At 37.9% G+C, this 19,820-nt stretch overlaps 1 protein-coding gene across 2 annotated transcripts in view; it reads right to left on the bottom strand.

The window, feature by feature from the left end:
* Positions 1 to 19,820, bottom strand: part of NSMCE2 (NSE2 (MMS21) homolog, SMC5-SMC6 complex SUMO ligase) — a 126,396-nt gene that overhangs the window by 55,818 nt on the left and 50,758 nt on the right. For both annotated transcript variants that reach the window (XM_064396731.1, XM_064396741.1), the window contains exon 4: positions 10,172 to 10,325. In XM_064396731.1, coding sequence (XP_064252801.1) covers positions 10,172 to 10,325 — 154 coding nt within the window. The remainder of the gene's footprint in view (positions 1 to 10,171; positions 10,326 to 19,820) is intronic.

Here is a 19,820-nt window from a genome sequence, read left to right as displayed (position 1 = left end):
CAGATGTAGACATCAAAACAAAACTCTTCTGGGGATCAAAAGGATTCAATCCACACTTTAGGAAAAAAAAAAAAGACGCACAAAAACCCAAAGCAATAGATGCTGCAGCAAAGGTTAGGTGAATAGCTTACTTTGCCCACACTAATAACAGAGCTGCCAAATTACTACATATGATTGCTAGTTAAACATTTTTGTTCCCATTTTAATACAGTGATTTATTCATTAGTCTTAAATAGCAGTAATTACTATTTTTATTGTAGAAGCTGATAAAGCAATCAGAAAGCTTTTACATTTTTTCCCTTGAAGGAAACTCTTTAACTTTTCTGCATGAAATATTCCATCCTATGATAAGCAAGGATTGTTTTTCTGCATGTTTTCCTATCTGACTATAAACTAGCCACTTAGTTTATACTGGGAGCTTAGACAGATCCTTATGAACAGCCTTCCTGCAAAAACTTCTTTTGATTTTACTAAATCTTGGACTGATCCTTCAGCTTTCAAATAGGAAGTGAGAGAGAGTACGCCGGATCCAAAGACCAGAAGCAAACTCCTAAAGTCCAAAATCATTAAAAAATATGTTCCATGGTCTCTTAACCCTGAAGATATCTCCAGTAAGTCTCTCCCAGGTTCTCCAGGGATCTGAAGATCTGAGTTCTGTACTTGTCCAGAGCTGCCCCAGCCTGAATATCTAAGAATACATTGTCCCACAACCCCTGGCTCTTGAAAGGAGGCACAGCTCCATTCAGGTGACAGTAGAGAAGGTGATGATGAAGATGTACAGAACCCAGATTTCTTTCCATTTTTTGCTGAAAGTTAACTACTGGAGTACACAGTCATGCACTCTCTTCCAGTGCTCCCCAGCCCCTTTCCACTTCCAACTGCACATGCTGGCATTTTGCTACCACTGAAGGACTGCAGAGTGCCCTCTGCACACCTGCCTGCAGCCAAGGGGTTGCTGAAAAGCCTATGAGCAATTATGTGATGTCAGATGTCAACTCTATCCCATCCAGCAGCCTCTGAAGATGAGTAATGAAAATTGCTACAGAGGGCACAAGGCAGGGAAAGCCAACAGCAATGTTTTCCTGGTATCATCCAGTCTCCAGTAATCCAGTCAGGGGAGGACTCAGACAGGAGTCAAACATGTCATCTTCCTCATAAGGGCTTTTTTTAGGTGCTTATTTGTGAATTTATTGGCATTGCCTCCTGGGAAACTGCTGTAGTCACAAGGCTATGGTATAAACAATATGCACTCTCACCCTCACCCCATTAACTGCTTCTCTCCCTCAACAGGTATTTTTAGTGCCTGTTGGAATACCTGTTAAGCAACTTGTCTTTAATCCTAAAATCATTCACTGCAAGTCTGGTAACACAAATCTACATCCACATTTGAGATGATAAGACACGATAAACCTATCCTCACTTGTAAAGTCAGATGCTGTGTCTGAAATCAGAGCTAATAACTGCTGAAAGGTGACAAACCACTCCTCAGTTGTGACAAAACATCTGAATGCTCCAAGCCTGTTTAAGTGTTAATGCCAACAAAGGTGTTTGATTTCTTTGACTTTGTGCTAATGGAGATTGAAAGCAACATCTCATAGGTTACCCCTGAGAAACAGTACATAGAATTAGCACTTCAGCTCTGCGATAACATCAGTAATCATTTGAGAGCCTGAAATTCTAAATCTATAGATTAGAGCCACAGTCCATTTCCTCTCCAGCTACATAATACAAGCATAGGTGCTCAAAGTCACAGTAAAAGAGATTCATTACCTTTGTGTTACTTCAAAGTTGGCACATTTTTAGTCAACTTATGCAATACTGTGATTGACATACAGATGTAAAGCACTCTGTGCTGACGGAACAGATTTGTCACTGAACAAAGCTGTTCAAGCAGGTGTGCCTAGCTCTGCTCCTGGGAGCCAAGACACGTAACTCAAGGTTCCAGCATCCAGTCTGAGGTCACAGACCTAAAAGATGGATGTTGCAGTCCTTCAGTGCTTCTCTAGCTTTATTCCTCCATTTCAGCTCAACATCTAACAGATTTGGGAGAGTGTGAAGACAATCTCCAGTATATTAATGGCATAAAATTCAAGTTGGAAAGAAACCATGCTCTACTGTGAGTTTAAGAGGGAAATTAAATAATATGGATATCAAAAATTACATAAGCAGCCAATGCACATGTAAATCTGATATGTTTATTAATCTTGCTGTATACTACTATTTTGTATGTTATGGTATGTTGCAAGTATAGAACAGGGAAAAGCAAAATTCCACTGATTTCAGACCTACACTGGCAGTTACCAAAGCAAGGTCTACCTCAACCTGCCACACTTCTGAAGGACACACCAAAGAGCCACATGGCAAATAGTTTCAAGACCCATAAAAACACCAAGAATTTTGCTTTCTCTGAACTGGAGTATTCTGAAGTTACCATGCAGTGTGCTATGCACTGATGGATTATTATTTAGTCAGCATTATCTCAGAACTACTTGCCTGTTTGTCCTCAAATGTGTTTTGTCCCTGCAGTCAATACAAATGCATTATTTGGAGTAGTAGAGCTCTACTTGAATTAGTATTTCCACTGATCCTCGTGTATACTGATGGCACAAAGTCCCACCATATAAATGACTGAAATTAACATATGGAAAGAGTGAAAAAAACCTACTGTCCCTCCAGATAAATATTTAAGTAACAGGGGGGAGAAAGTAAATAAACCAAAATTCTCTAATTTTAAAGCTCCACTAAGCTTTATTTTTCTCCTTCCTCCTCAATATACTAACTTCAAAATGAGAGCATCTCATTAAAAAAATTTAACACTGAGATGTTTTCCCTTTCCTCTTTCTTTGATTTTTTTCTCCTTGGACTATTCTTCACCTGTTTTGTTGTGATAACACACTTAAAATTTAAACTATAAGCTCATGGCAAAGGATTGGAGTACCTGTATCATCTGACTTTTAAATCTTTCTGAATAGTGGGCAACAGATATAATGGCAAGTAAAATTGTACTTACTTGACAGAGGCAGTTCTTGTATTTTCACTGCTCAGATTTGCAAAACAGTATGCATTACTACACCAGGAAAGAAGTGAATGAAAACTCTAAGTGAAATCACTGGTGATTTATTACCAGAAGGCAAATTTTGCATGGGGTATTTACATCTATTTAACAGTTCTGAATTTTAGATACAGTCAAGGCTTAGTACCTATCCCTATGCTTCTCACTCACCTGAAATTTACAAAACATTTCTGATGAGTTCAAGTGTGGTTACAAGACATGAATTTTATAAGTTTCCATGTTGCATAACTGGATTTCCATAGAGTCAAGAAATACAGGAATTGACTGAATCGAACTAAACTCCACTGAGGGAGAGCATCTCTATAAGCCAGGGTACATTGCTGGAACAGGAACAATGAGCAAAAACTTGGTCATAAACTTATTTTGCTTGAAAATTTCTCACCATCTGAGCAAAGTTTTAAGGTTTTTCATCATCCTTCCAAGAGAAAAAACAAAGAAAAAATTAATCTATTTCAAGATGGCATTTTATTAGATATTGTGATTAAATGCAACATCAAGGGAATAGAAGCAGCATCTAGAAGCTCCCTTCCTGACCTATATATTCATATGAACAGTAAAAATGCCATGCTGGTAGACATCAATGTGCTCAGTTAAGAGAGAATTACCCCATAGCAGTGACAATAAATTAACCTAAGTATTATCCCTAAGTGTATAATAATAACAATAAATTATTTCCATGTAATGCTCTATTTCCTTTCTAAATTTTAGAGACTCAGTGCTGACCTGAAAGCCAGGCTGATATAAAACCAAGAATTACATCCTGAAAAGACTTTTGCAATGGAATAAAATGCAGCTCGTAAAAAAATATATGTATAGATTAGATGACACACATAGAAAGAGATAAGAAGATCTTATCCTCAAGCATCTGCTGATTAAAAGGGCAGATATTTATAACAGAAGAAACCTACATCAGATGCTCTTTCTGATTTAGATAAGTCCTTCCTGAGCTGAGTGCTTTACTATAGGACTAAAAAGTCAGTGGTTCTCAGTATTTCCTTCTGCAGTTGTTGCCATTTTGATATACATAGTTAAATACAATGTGGACAGAAAGAGAGGGAGACTGATTCCAGAGTTACAGGTCAATCACTTAGTAAGCCCAGAGTCAGGCAAGTTCTGATTTTAAATCACCAAGACTGAAACTCAGGACTTTTATACTCCAAGTTACTCATAATGGAGAAGAGTTGTTGGAGCGGGTGGGTTGATTCCTCTTTCATTTTAACTCTGAATTACATGTCAGAGCTCTAAATGCCAAAGCAAGAAACTTCTTATTTCGATCAATTGCACTAGAAAGGCAATCATTTCATCAAAGAAACCCTCACCATTAATGTTCTTCATTAATCCACTAACACAATTATTGTTAATGCAAGCTTCTGCATTTTCAGCAAAAAAAACCAAACAAACCAAAAACTAATTTTCACCCTGGAAAAGTCATCCAGATTGCAGAAGGAAATTTCTGAATGCTTTCATTCATTCTGGTCTTCACAAACTAGCAATGATAGTAGCTGTGATGGTAATTTTGCACTCTGGATATTGTACTTGGGTACCATTACAGTTCCCATTGCTATATTATGTGAGCATCCCATTTATCTAGTTTATTTCTCTAGCTGATCTTTCCAAAAACTGTGAAATAGAGTAGCTTTGACTCATTCCATAATCAGGCGCTCATCTCTTAATCCTTCAAAACTACAAGTGGGCTAGCTCACTCCTGAGCAAATCAACTAGTTCTTTCCAAGAAACACCCAGACAGGACGGTCCCAAAAGGAAAAGCCATGCCAAGTTTCTCTTCTCAGGATAGTCCTTATGCCCTACCCACCAGTCAGCTCTCACTCGCTCAAATGCCTCTTGACATACATTTTACTTCTCTGGAGCTGCAGTTTTCCCCCTCAGCATCATGCCATGAAAACATTAATCTGACACACTTAGGTTATTATTTACAGTTCTTTGAACTCAAAAAATCACAAAAACATAATAATGTTCATGTACCACTAGAGAAGTCAGGCAATTGAATGTTTTGCACTCAACTGGACATGGCTGCTTTGCTCCACAGGCTACCAGCACAGAGCAGCACGGATATGAGCCAGCCCAGGTCTCTTCTTGCACAGTCCCCAAACACAAAACACCCAGAACTGAATTCCAGACTTGGGTATAAGGTCCAGATTCACAAAGTTTTTAGGGACCTAACTCCCAGTGATCTGTTTTGAAACTTAAATTACTCAATCTAAGACAGGAAGAAGGTAACAAAACAAAGACCTAAACCAAAGACTCCTAAACTTCAAATGACCTTCTCAAGTGCTGGATCCTCTCATTTCTTTACTAGTCAAGGGGCTGTCTGTAAGGGATTTTACGTAAATGAAAAGTGCATATCCCACACACATCACTGAACTGTCATAACACCAATCCCACTTTCAGCTGGAATTTTCAACTCTTGTGCTGAAGTTGTTTTCTCATAATTAGTCAGTAAGGGGATTTTAAAATATTTTTTTATATTGAAAATATAAGGAAGAATACACTACCATTACTTTTCAGCTGATTCTCTGCCATCAGAGCTAAGTATAGGGACAAAAATAGGCCAACTAAGTAGTAAATTACAACTGAAGAGAAACCCAGATCTGCAAATCAGTTATGTGAGTCCATACAAGTAACTTCAACTATTTCCTCAAATTTCACCACTGCTGTGTGGTAAGAAGTAAAATTAACTTGCCTACCTCAATGTGATGTTGTGAGGATTAATTGGACGAAACTCATCAAGCAACATAATACACAGTATCTTGCTGCAGCTTGTTTTCTTATCCTACTAAAAGCAAACCAAAGACCTCAGTCTTTGCTGGAATCTGTGATAGACTGCTTTAAAAATTTAAAGATAATTTCTTTCATAGTGACTTTTTTCTATCCCAAGCTGTATCTAAAAAAACATTTTTTCACACCATTATTTCTTAGCATATGCATAACTTAAAATACACATATCAACAGGGCATATGGTATCTACTTGAACATTAAATTTAAAATCTTCTCCTTTCAAAATATTTGCTTATTGATAATGACTACAAATCCATACTACTAAAATGATACATACTTTTTCCTTTTAAAGACTCAGAGACTTTTTTTTCTTCAGTGGAGAAAGCAAGAAAGATCCTTACAACTGCAGTGTAGCTACTTTCCAAACTACATTACAGTGACTGGTTTCCTGTGACAAAAACTTGCCTAAACTACTATTGAGTCTCAAAATTATTTGTCCTCCATTAAAAAAAAATAAAATAAAAATTTCTATATTTGCCAAATCCAGTCCTTAAACTGTTTGGCATAACTAGCAATATTGTCATTCACTCAAATCTTATTTTCCACAAAATCAATTCTGAAGCATGCATCTGTTGTGTGTTTGCAGAACCTGCAGTTATCAAGGATTCCAAAGTGCACGTTATCAGCTGCTACAAAAGGGCTATGAAATCTGTCATCCTTTGTGCACCAAACGTGACACTAAATAACCTTCAGCAAATACACTAGTGCCAGCTAGGGTCACAGGAGAAGAGATTATACCTTTTGATGAGCTCTCCATACAGAGTATCATACATTTAAACTGATACATGGAGAATAAAGAAAGATCTTCGTTTCATTCTGTGAAGACAAAATTTCTCATACTTTCTGCCAGAAGATAGATGCCTTTGATATGTGTATATGTATGTGTATAAATATATGTATATATATATTCTGGCATGAAATAAAAAGATTCAGTAATACAACTTCAAACAGAAGGTGGGATTTTAAACTTCCAGAAGACACAAAATGCAAAGTTACAACTCCTGAATGGTTTAGTTCCTATGTGCTCACTCCTGCAAGGCTCTCTACTGTGCTTCATGCTCCAACAAGGAAGTGGAACATGCCAGCAATCTCACTCATTTCAAAGGATCTATTCATAAAATTTAATTTATGCAACTTGTTTAAGCATTTCACTAAATCAAAAGGAGATCACTAAACATTTTGCAAATGTAGGACCCTGGTGTCTAAGGACAGCAACAGTCATGTAGTGTTAAGGACACAAAAAAATTTCCTTACCACACATGCAATCATTTTGAACTTTCTGGTATTACCAAATTTAGTGAATATTCCTCCAAGTACTCAGTTATTTGGAAAAAATAATGTAGCCATTTGGGGGTACAAGAAATGGTTAAAAAAAGGAAAAATCAACCAACACTCTTTTCTACTGCTTACAGTCTAAGAAGGTTTTGGTAGGAAAATGAAATTATTTCCCATTAAAAATAAGAAGTGGGAATTTAGGAAACTAAGTTCTGAAAACAGACTTCAGAAAAATCACTTGCTGTTCACATTAAACCTGTCTGACAGTGTTTTGACACATATCAGAGGTGAAGATTTTTCATCACTTCACAAACTCCAGCTAAAGTAGCTCCATAATAAAGGCTCACAGATTGAGAGAAAATGTCTGAAAGCTGCCTGAACGACAAGCAGAAGAGAAACTGCTCTGAGGCATGATCTCATCCTTACTGCCACAGAGATGTACTTGCCCAATTTCATTTCTGCACCTTGGCTGCTGCTGGAGTTCAAAGCTAAGAAGGTCTCCTTCCCACAGAACTGCAAAGGGAAGACAAGCTGAAGGTGACACAGCACCATTCTCCTCCCTGAGTATTTGAGCTACCTATGGCACTGCCTGTCACCTGTCAGGGGACAGGGAACAACCATGCAGCTTCCTTTCATCATGGTGGCAGCAAATATCAAAAGGGAAAATATATTAGCTTAATTTTCTGTTAAAATAAGGTTGTATTTAACTGCTTCACAGTTTGCACCATACCTAAATCTGTGTTGAGAAAGTTTTTCTCTTTCAAATCTCAATTAATTTCTAATGCAAGAATATAATATTTCCTTGTTCAGCTGTTCTAGAATACAAATGTATAACTTTGCATAAAAGATACATAATCATTAATGGTAACTCATTCTAGAAGACAAATCATTTTAGATCTACCCTATCTGCTCCTTTGAGAGAGCAAATATTGGAACAAAAACAAACAAACAAACAAAAATAAGAAACAAAACAAAACAGGAAAGCCCCTCTGAGAAATCTGGCAGGAGTTTTTATGTTTTATCTAATTGAGCAATAAACCTAAATTCCAGAAAAAAGCTAAAAACTGAACCTCAGAGGTGTATCTGTTCTTGAAAAAAGCCAGGAGTTGTGAACTAAGTTGCACCTGGCAAGGCTAATAGTTGAAAACAAAATATTAACCAGTAGTTGTTGATGAAGTTATTTATACATGTAACTCACATCCAGCAGTTTTCAAGTGTGTCCTGAAATCTGCAGACACATTATAATGTGCTGTTAAGATGAGGCCAGAATTGTAGGACTCATGCTTTTGAAATCACAACTCGTATAGGAGAAGGTAAAGAATACACAGATAACTTGGCTTAAGCATGAATGGTGAAGATTTAACAGGATGACCTTAATTTCTTCTTACAAAATGACTCCACCAGAACAACATGTACATATAGTATGTTTTAAGGTAAATCTCCAGCTTATGGAAACTAGTAATATCTTTTACAGATTTTATTAATCTTCAGCTCAGCTGGTATTGCAAGTGAAGTGTTTAATAAGATAAATCTGGATTTGAGGCAGCAGTAGCAGAATTATGTCCTCATAATTCTCATATTTTTTAAAGAATATTTTCTATTGTGTTTATTTAATTCGGGTTTTTTTTTCAACAGGTCGGCCAGTTAGAACTTAATCCCATAGCTTCAACTGAATATATCACTAGAGCCTACACCCCTTCCTCAGGCAATTACAAGGTAGAAAGTAAATCCAAAGTCAGTTATCAAGATTTTTATCTTCTTAGTTACAAACACCTGGAAATTAGAAATTACAACATAATGGTGGGGCAGTAATAATTTTATGGTTATGGGAGTGAAAATTACACTGTTTTGTGGTCTGTAACTTGGTATGTTCATTCTTAGAGCAGTGCCAAGAGCTTTATTAAACTCAGAGATCAGTGCTAAAATGCATAAAGATGGGAAACAAATATATTAAGCCTTCAAGCTCTAATCCTAAGGAGTCTTGAAATACCAGATCTGAATTCACATTGTCAAGCATGTCCTACAAATCTCTACAGGGAAGCAATCCAAAGTCCAGTGGGAAAATTCTTTCCATTGGTTTCTTTGGGTTTTGGATAGGGCTCTAAAAAAACGCAGAATTCAAGGAGAGATACAGGAGAGCACCCAGAATATCATTTTCCAATTGTATAAATCATTAATCTATGACTCCTGAAGTTCCTGAGATACCAGTTTGTGTTGAAATCAAAATGTAGGATGGGAGGGAATAGGTACAGGGGTCAAGGGACAGTAAGCAGAATAATATGATTTCAGAACTTAATCATGATTGGGGAAGAGCAACACAAATAGTGTCAGAGCCCATGAACTTTCCCAGAACAGTAATCAGAGTGATATTTTAATGACTGCTGTATGTGTGGGGCAATAAAAGTAGACAATTTTGTTGTGTTGCATAAATAACCAAACTGTTTACTCTTCAACTTTTCTGGTAATTTAAGCACAAATAACTTAAAATTTTAATACTTGAAAAATTACATGATTTTGGAAAAAATGGATTTTAGTAATCTGCAGTGTTGTACACTGTGTGCACAGAAGCTGTAAACCTGAGAGCACGTACAGTAACCATTTTCCAACAATACAGTTCTACCATTAAAGCAAAGGTCTTCTTAGTGTTGCAACACATCCTATGTTGTGAAACAGGAGCAATTTGTTTAAGTGACAAATGAAAACAGCTTACCTAATCCTTTTAGGAGATCCTATCAATTAAGAAAATAAATGCGAAAGGTCTTCAAATGAAAAGCCCACCTTACAAAAAAAATGTGGTTTTCATGATATTTTTGTTCAAACACAGCAGGAGTTGTAGGAGTCTAAATAAAACTACCAAGGTAATTAAACTGGTTTTTTTCTACACAGATATCAATTTAAGTAGGTTTTGAAGTTTTTAAGAATACTCACATCAGTTTGAGCCATAAGTGGCAGTTCGATATTTCAGGGCAGTTAGTCAGATTTTACTGCTTAGCATTCAAAGAATAACTTTAAAAAAAACAGACTTACATTGTTTTTTCATCTCCTTAAGTTGATCCTTAAAATACATATATTTTTCATTCCTTTGTAAATCTGAGTCACTGTTCATGCTCTCCATTTCAAGGAATTTTTCTCGCGCCATGTTTTCTAAATCTGGTAAATTTTCTGGTTTTTCTCGTTTTACCTGTAGGGAAGAAGAAATAGAATGTATTCATTATGACACATTTTAATACAAAGCAGAAGACATCAAGCAAAACTTCATTAGCATAATCTCAGTTTCTTTTGACTACAGTTAGGCTTCCTGCTCTGAAGCTATAACATCCATGTAATTCATTTCAGTAGAAGTAAGTATGAAATGTAGATATTAGCTTCTCAGCATCATGAAACTCATTTTCTGGGTATTTCTCAAAGTAGCAAAAGGGAAAACTGAACCTTGCAGTCAAATTTACCTCCGTGAGTGGTGAAGGTAAACATGTTAACAGGAACCAGCATAACACTTGACAAGAATGAAACCAAAGTCTACAACTCCGTCCAGAAAGCAAGAAGATAACAGAAAATCTGAAATAACTTCTAAGAGTTTTTTGCAAAAACCTCTACTCTCTCATCGCTTCAGAATCAGGTTCACAGAAGCCTATAATCTAAATGCAAGATTAGTGTGATAACACCAGCAAGAACAGTACAGGTAATGTGAAAAGAAACCACCTCAGTTTATTTGTGCTGTGTGAACAAGAAGCATTAAGCCACACAAGCAGGCAAAAACACTGTTTCTTGAAAAGCACTTACTTACAGCAAATGCATCAGGAATGATCTGAAGAATAAATACCCAGAATAGGAAAGTTATCACATAGACAATATTAAGATATTCTAAGAAACCAATGGGAACTCCCTAGAATCAATTATTGGAGTTTTCTGTTTCTCAAGGCAACATTAAATTCTAGGGAAGTGTTAACTTTGACAGTTCTTCATAAGAACTAGCTCAGGGACTGTAGCAGGGACTGTGCTGTGCAATGAGGAGCAGCAACAGCACCAAGTCAGAAAGAAGGTGGACATCTGTCAAATCCTTAATGCTAGGCTTTTTCTGAAACAGAAAAAAGCTACTTCTATCCCAAAATCATGTCAAAATATGACAATCTGAAATAAAAAGGAGGTAAGCACCATTTCTGCTGAGCCACTCTTCCCCAACCACACATACTAAATTCTGCCTTCACCAGACCATGACACATTGTGAAAGACAGGAAAAAAAGGAGCCTACTGATAAAAAAAAACAACAGTCCACTTCATCAAATCATTTACAGGTTTAAAAGTTTAGAGACCTTGGAAATCCTACAGAATATATTTTGTTTCAGGAGCCAAATAAACAAATGTTCACATAAAAATGGACTTAGCAGATACATAAAATAAAAAACCCCAACTTTACTATCGCTTAAGCAAAGCAAAGTAACCCGTAGAACTATTACTTCTTAAAAGAGCAAAGCGAGTTTGGCACATTTACTTTCAGCAGATGCAAGTTGTGGCAAGAAATAAAATAAGAAAAAAACATGCACTGCCAGGTGATAGCATGAAGTTTTCAAAGGCACCTGGAGATAAAAGATCACCTACTACAACATCCAGCTGTAAATGGGAAAGACTCAGTAATACTTTGGTACTAAAGGAGCACAGTGACTATGAAAGACCAACAGCATGTCATCAGAGATGCTTAGACTACTGCAGGAGTCAGGCAGGAATATCGAGTCCTTATCCCATGAAACCTAACCAAAGGAGCAAAGGAAAACAGAGCATCTTGTGCCCAGTGCAGTGAGGACAATCATTCACACTCGAATGGTTTGCCTGTGCCAGCACCACAGCACACTGCTGCAACAGAAGGCCTACCACAACCCCAACCAGCATTGTTCAGTACTCAGCTGGAGAAGAAACTTGGCTATCAAGTGTATGCAAGAACAAAAAGGCACTTACTAAATCAAAATTCATTCAAAATGCAAGGCATTATAAAAGAATGCTTTGATCTGGACTTGTGTAGTGCAAACCTATTCCTTTCTGCAATATCACGCTGATTTTACCGACATTCTCTCTTTGACATAAAAGTAACATGTAGACACACACAAGAATAGTCCAAATAACAACCCACCACTAAGATCTGCCCTCGTGACAAATGAGAGCACTATGGCCAGATCCCATATAGAAGATACAGCTGTGTATACTAAAAATAACCCTGTAGTGCTTCTAAGTTGCTGAGACTGACACCAAGAGTAAAATAATTTATGTGGACATTCATCACAGGCATCCATCAGCAGTAAAGACAATGTCAATAATCTTTTCCTCTCCACAGGGACCACATTACACATTGATAGAGTTACATCAGGATCTCTTTATCTTTTTCTTGACTCATGGAAGATTTGAGTGCAGATATGCATCAACATAACATCTTCAATCATACCCTCAGACTGAGAGGTGAAAAGAAGGGCACAGTCAATGTTAGTTCAAAGAGTGGTTCTCAACTCCAACTTCCAGAATTAAAAGACTGTACACATATGAGCAGAAAAAAAAAAGGCAGGAACTGTAACTTACAGCATTATGCTACCAAAAAGAACATATGTTTGAGAAGGTGCATTACATCACTCTGTGCTGGTGCTACCTCACCTCAAGTGCTGTGTGCAGTTTTGGGCACCACAATGCAAGAAATATATAAATCTATTAGTGAGCACCCAAAGGGGGGGCACCAAGACGGTAAATAGTTTAGAGGAGGAGCTGTATGAGAAATGGCTGAGGTAAGCCCAGAGAAGAGGAGACAAAGGGGAGAACCTCATTGCAGTCTGCAGCCTCCTCACGACGAGGGGAAGTGGAGGGGCAAGTACCGACCTCTGCTTTTTGGTGGCCAGCAACAGGACACAAAGGAACAGCATAAAGCTGTGTCAGGGGGGGTTTAGGTTGGGTCTTAGGAAAAGATTCTTCACTCAGAGGCTGGCCAGGCACTGGAACAGGCTCCCAGGGAAGTGGTCACAGCGCCGAGCCTGAGAGAGTTCAAGAAGCATTTGAACAATGCTCTCAGACACATGCTGGGATTCCTGGGGGTGTCCTGGGCAGGGCCAGGAGCTTGACTCAATGACCTTTGTGTCTCTCTTCTAGCTCAGAATACTCTTATGATTGTATGATGTGCACACAAATAAACTTTATCTGTGCCACTGTGGAGCTACAAAAACTTGCATGAAGGCATCTCACTAACCTCAAGAGAATGCTTACATATAACTCTCCCTCAGCACCTAACTAATCACACGGCTTGCTGCCATAGGTCTATTAAAGTAAGAGTAGCCTGTTATTTGCTAAGGGCAACATGAACAATTCCACCAGCTATCGAGAGAAAACAGAAGTCACACCAGCTAAATTCCCAAAAGCAACCAATCACTAGATTGTGAGGACAGCCCAGCAATGCAGCACATATGACAAAGGCTGAGACAGCCATCTCATACAGAAACCTGGAGTCAGATGTGAGAGATGCTCAAAGAATGCACTTTCTTGTAGTTTAACTTCTTTCATGTTTACAATTTAAATTCAGTTTCTGTTCATTTCCACAGGATTGCTTTCATTAAAATGATTAGTAGAGACACCATTCCTGACCACACTCAGTACTGTACCACACACATGCTATTACTGAAATGCCAGGTAGACCTTCTGGAAGGTCAACACATCACAGGTGAATAATAAGGCATGTCCACCCACTATAATAACAAGCAAATACATTTTGCTGTGCACAAGCAATTTCTCTTTGGTGCTGCATATTCTATGCCTCAGAGAGGGTTAGAAGAGGGTTGAGAATGTCTACACAACAACATAAATGAAAACAAATGAAAGAAAATGTCCCACCAGTCCTAGATCCTCACAGTGGGACAGAATTACAACATCTTATACGCTGCACCAGCACAACACCTTTACAGGTTCATTACAGTTTTCTTTAGCTCTTGCCACCCACCCACTCCTACTCTACAGATTCTTGATGGATGTAGGAATGATGAGATCAGCATAACGAAATGTCTGAGGGCAATACAAACATAGGGTATGGCTAAAGGGACAAGGCAACATTATCAGTGTTTAGGGCACCAAGTTGGGCTCATGCTCCTTCTTGGTCTCAGCAGCATGCCAGATAAATGCTTACCAGGAGACCTGAAGTCACTGACATGTTCAATTCCTCAGAATAAGTTACTTCACATGAGAACCATGAAAGACACATTAAGCAAACAACTGTTCATTTAGCAGCACTGTCAGCCAAAACCAGCATGCTAAGTAACACCTTGCAGTCATTAGTCAATCCATTGAGAGCTACATTGATTTTGAAATGGGGTGGAGGCATACACACCCTACAAAGCATCCTGGAAATTACATGTAACGATGAACTGGGAGTGTTCAGGACATATGGTGAAAAGAAGTATCAGTCACAACATCTTGTTTACAACAACAGAAAAAGCAAAAGCATCTGCTGTGCTGTACCAGCAAAGAACTACACGGGTTTTACATGGGGGTCAGCAATAAGGAAAACAGACATGTTATATATAACATACATATACATACATGATCTACCAGCAGTCCTAATAAGAAAATACAATGTTTAGCAAATGCTAAACACGTAATTGTTTAGGAAAACATTTAGTAGTAGTAGTTAATGTAGTTAAATTATCAAATGATACATCTACTCATGGCCTCACACCACACCACCTGGTCAGAGCATACGTGCAAAAGGGTTTGTGTGTTTGACAGGCAGTGCTTATGGAATGAGCCACTTCATGACATGTCTTCTACCAATATCTGTCTGTAAGGATGCACCTGCCTCTCATGGATTCTTCCACTGGGAGTGTGTCTATTCTATGTCCAAACTGTTAAAACTATGCCTCCAAAAATCAGGCTTTTTGAAAAGCCAGCTTGCAGAGCCTAAGGGAAGAGTAAATGCAGGGTATTCCAAGGGACAGTGTGGGGAATTTTTAATTCATCAATTACCATAACCACCAAGTCAAAAATAAATTATTCTGTTCCAGACCAATCTCAGAACAAGTAAGGTCAAAGGTACCATAGTCTAAAATTGGACCAGTTTGCGGTATTAGTCTCCATACAGGAAGGGATCCGTGTCTAAAAAGGCACTAATTAGCATAACCCTGCATGCTGCACTGCAGCATTTAGTAATTGTCCTGCCCAGTCCCAAAACACTTCACAAACATTAAAGAATTTAGCCTCAAACGCCCATTGTGACATGTACCATGTATTTTACAAATGGAGAAGTTGTGGCATTAGGAGATTAATAACTTGGCCTAAGGTTGCACAAGGAGACTGCGGCAGAACCCAGAATAAATAAATCCCAGTTCTGTGCTTTGAGCACAAAGCCATCCTTTTGCCTTCTTCTTTAGCTGAGGGAAAGTTCGAATTAACATGTGCATTTGGTTCACTCTCTATAAAGAGGCCTGAAACAGCTTGTGGCTGCTTGGCAAACCTTGTGATAAAAGAACAGCATTCTGCCTGTCACGGAAATGCTCCACTGGTCTTTGCATTGCAGTGGTTCAAGCATGTGACACACCATGGTTATTTTTTAGCCTTTTTGTTCTTCTCTCTCTAGCACAGAAGTCCTGCATATTTTTATCCTGTCACTGTTCCAAGGTACTCTTTCTCAGGGCTATCTTTTATGTCCCTGGTATTTGGAAGCTTGCCAGTACCATCCATTTTATTTCTCAGAAATTTCTTGCCATACCTGAATCATGTCGCAGTTTCCTCAATCTGTGATACAATCTACAAAAGAACTGTCTTTTTATAGAATTCAGAATTCCCACCAGAGTGTTTCAAACCATGCATTATTTGTTCCCTGTAATGTAATTCCTGCAAAATATGGACTTCTGAAGTTTAATTTATGGATATTATTGGCATTTGAGTTTTGTGGGGTATAGAAACATTCCAGTTTGCTAATGAACTTTTAAAAGACCAAGTCAGCTGACAGGGCAGAATTTCTTCATTTTCCAGATTCTTTGTTGTTTCATTTATGAAAGGGAGGGTGATTAGTCACTCAGTGCTATAAAGCTCAGAGGTATGTAGTTATTTAGATATTTATATTCTTTTGGGGCAGCACTAAAAAGGATATGGTGATGTTTCCACCTATCTCCAAACTCAGATTAATTTAAACTGTATTTACACTACAGCCATGTGCCTCTGCATTTGGTTATCAATCACTGACAGCAGCTGCATCTTTTAAAGAAAAACTTCTTATAGTTCCTGCTGGGACCTACTTTCTTACCTTTGTGAATTTGATTTTGTGAAGGAACTCAATCAATTTTTCAGACAGCCAACTTCAGGTCCTTCAGGAGCAAGTGTGCCAGCCTACCACATCCCACAAAGAGCCACTTCAGAACCTGGGAACCTCACACTTTCTGAACTGGCATAACTTCAAAATGTCTGAACCAGACATGGACATATCTAAATCTGCTTATTTCAGAGAACAAATGCCAAGAATTGGCTGAAAACTACAGTAAGAATGTCAAAACAGCCTCTCTGAGCATCTTATAGCATAGAGAAAGTAACTATTCTTCCTTTATTTATCTCTGCTATGCAACAAAAGCAAACAGAAATGCATGTCACCTTTCTTTCTTGTTTAACAATTCCTACATCCCATTATTTCATCCTTACCTCACTAAATGATTTATTATTACAAATATGCAGCCTTTCAACACACATATTTATTTTACCTCAGGGTAAGTCAAAGTTTGCTGTGATTATTTATTATAACCATTTTTTTTTTTTTTCACTGAGAGGGAAAATAACATGGGAGCTAAGTAAATTTGTCGGTTGAGTCACCCATACACTTTGTGAATCATGTGAGAACCAACTCTGAGTCACCACTGTAACTGAATCAGGCTGCAAAATTTCAGCTCAACCTAAACAGTCATTTATTATTCTTCAATGGTTAGATACAAACCCTTAGCAAATATCAGATCATTTGTTGATGCACAAATAAAACACTGCACTTGGAAACATCTGCAAGGACAGTCAAAAAGTACATCATCATTCAGCAGCATGAGCTGCAGTATGAACACAGCTCAGCTGAAGCCAGGATTGCCTAAGGGCCCACATCTGATTCAGGAGATTCAACACCTCTGTACATCATGGCTGCAGGGCTGGGACTCCAGTTGAGCAACACCTTTGCAGACTATTGTGAAATACCAAGAGAGGCAGATTTGTAAGGGCTGACCCACACTTATGACACATACTGCCTTAACAAACCAGGCCAGCACAACAGAAAATCACTGTCAGCACGATTCAAATATCCCAAAACTCTGCTAAAGTAACAGTATGAAGATGAGGCAGGGTTGCCGTGGTTCCAAAACAGCACATCAACGAAGTGGTCGTAGCTAGGGTGTCCCATAATAAAATTGCTTGTACCTTCCAGTTTCCTTCCCCTACTTTAAACAAAGCTGCACACGTTCAACCCTTAAAAAGAAAGTGAGCAGTGAGAAGTACACATTGCTTCCAGGTGTACTGGGGTGTATCCAAGCAAACTCTCTCAACTCCTGGCACTCGACAGTCATTTCAGGAAGGCTATTAATGGACTTTGACCACCCTGGTTGCTTTCTGTCTTCTGTTTAGAAAGGAACCATATATATGCAGGGTGGGATTAATGCAAATGAGCACCAGGTGAAGAAACAGAACTGCCTGTGTGCGTGCAAATTTTACAGTCTGAACAGCATCACTTTTAGTTCCCATATGTTAGAAGTTTCACCCCAAGCAAAATGCTCTATTCCACATACATTTTAACAGAAAAAATCCACCCATTTGTATTTACCACAGTTACTGACTATGGTAGAGAGAACACCCTTTTGTTTTTCCCCAAGACCCTTTGTGCAATGCTTTTCAAAGTGCAAAGGGGTAAAAATAAGCAATGAAAGGGGATATTATTGAAATAACAGTATTAAAAATACTTGTTACCAATAATGTAAAAATGGCTCACAAAAACAGCAGTAAATGTGAGTATTAAAGGTGTGGTTTTCCCAAGGTACCAAACTGAAGAAAGCTCATGGATATTTAGCACCTTAATCTTTTCAGTATTTCTGAAAGCCTGTCGTTTGCTGTAAGGGTTGGACTAAATATATTCTTAATGACTTTAACGAAACAGAAGTCTGTCTTCATCTTGTTTTCTGTATGTTTTATTCTACATATGAAGTATGAATGTGACAAAGCAAAAACTTTGCTTTGGAAATAAGCTACACAGTTGGCATTAGTATCTGCATCTTAGTTCAAAGCCACCATATTTCAAACTCTCCACAATAAAGGAAACTTGAAAAACCATGAGCAGTGTAAAAAACTGCAAATAAGCACAATAGTAGCAATAGCAGCAATAGCAATACCTAACTGTGAAGTGGACTGGATGAAATCTGGTAGCTGACTCTGGAATAGGAAGCACACAAGAAGAGTTTTTAAAAATTCAGGGATATTTGTTTTGCAACCCTCTTGCAATTCATACACAAGATTATGGTTCAAGACATGGTGAAGGAGCAAGGCTATCTTCTTCTCCTTGTACCTAAAAGTTCTGCCATAAATAGAGTTTATAGGAAAATTAATTTTGGTGCACTAGAGATACATAGCATTTTGCACTAAGTAGTTTTGCCTGAGCACAGATGAAGACATGTAACAGCAAAACCAACTTACCATTTTATTCTTATAAAAATGTTGCTTTGTTTTAACAGTGTTTTAGAAACTGTGAGGCAGATGGTGCATCTGTTTTGGCAAGGTTGATTCAGCAAATGCATGAGGCTGCTGAACCAGTTTACCAAGCTGCTGATTAATTCTCATATTTAGCAAATACATTAACATGGATATTAGAGCTATTTTTCTTTCTTTAATATCCCACTCAAACTGATGGGAATTTAGACATTGATTTCAGTGGGAGCAGAAGAAGGCCCTAAGGTGATTTCAGATTAATAACCTGTTTACTCTTGTATGGCTGTGCTTGTTTGACTAAGATCACTAAAACCTATGTTTTCTACAGTATGGAAATAAAGGGCGAAATCCTAAAACAAGAACAGTTCAGTGTTATCTTCAAAAGCTCCTACAAAACACTGATTTATGCCAGATGTGTAGCTTATTCCTGTATAAATACAAAGTGTGACTTTATCCTTCAAAGACCTTCATACAGCAACCATTGTTAAAATCTGTTATTTTGCCAGAGGGATGTTTTCCATATTCTTCGGGTATACCTCCAGTGAAAGTCAGGCAAGCTTTTTCAGTTTTTACCCCTCTTGGGTTTTTTTTTCATTCATCTGATGAAATTCTTGTCCTCAAAAAGTTCTTCAGCCCTGACAGCATTTCTTCTTCATACTCTCCAAAACAGCAATGTGAGTCATGTTGTCATTTTTCATCAGGGGTAAATGTAACCTTTATACTTTCGAGAAACAGCAATAAGATATCTTAAGTACAGCCTCATGCTTCATTTGAATTGACATTAGTTGAAAAACACAAATCCTGGTTGAAACTTGAAGCCTAGACCCATCAAATTAATAGATCTTTATTAATATACAGATCAGGATGGCAATAATTCCATCAGAATGAGCTCCGCCTTTAACACAGAGCAGTGAATTCAGTGATAGCACAGGGCTGCACTAAGCAAAACAAGCAAAAAACCCAACGAGTGCAACTGTACCGAGCCTCCCAATTTCCTTAT

The sequence above is a fragment of the Passer domesticus genome, chromosome 1 (assembly GCF_036417665.1).
Source record: "Passer domesticus isolate bPasDom1 chromosome 1, bPasDom1.hap1, whole genome shotgun sequence".
NCBI classification, from domain to species: domain Eukaryota; kingdom Metazoa; phylum Chordata; class Aves; order Passeriformes; family Passeridae; genus Passer; species Passer domesticus.
Note: the sequence above shows the minus strand (reverse complement) of the source record. Positions and strands in the feature narration are given on the sequence as shown.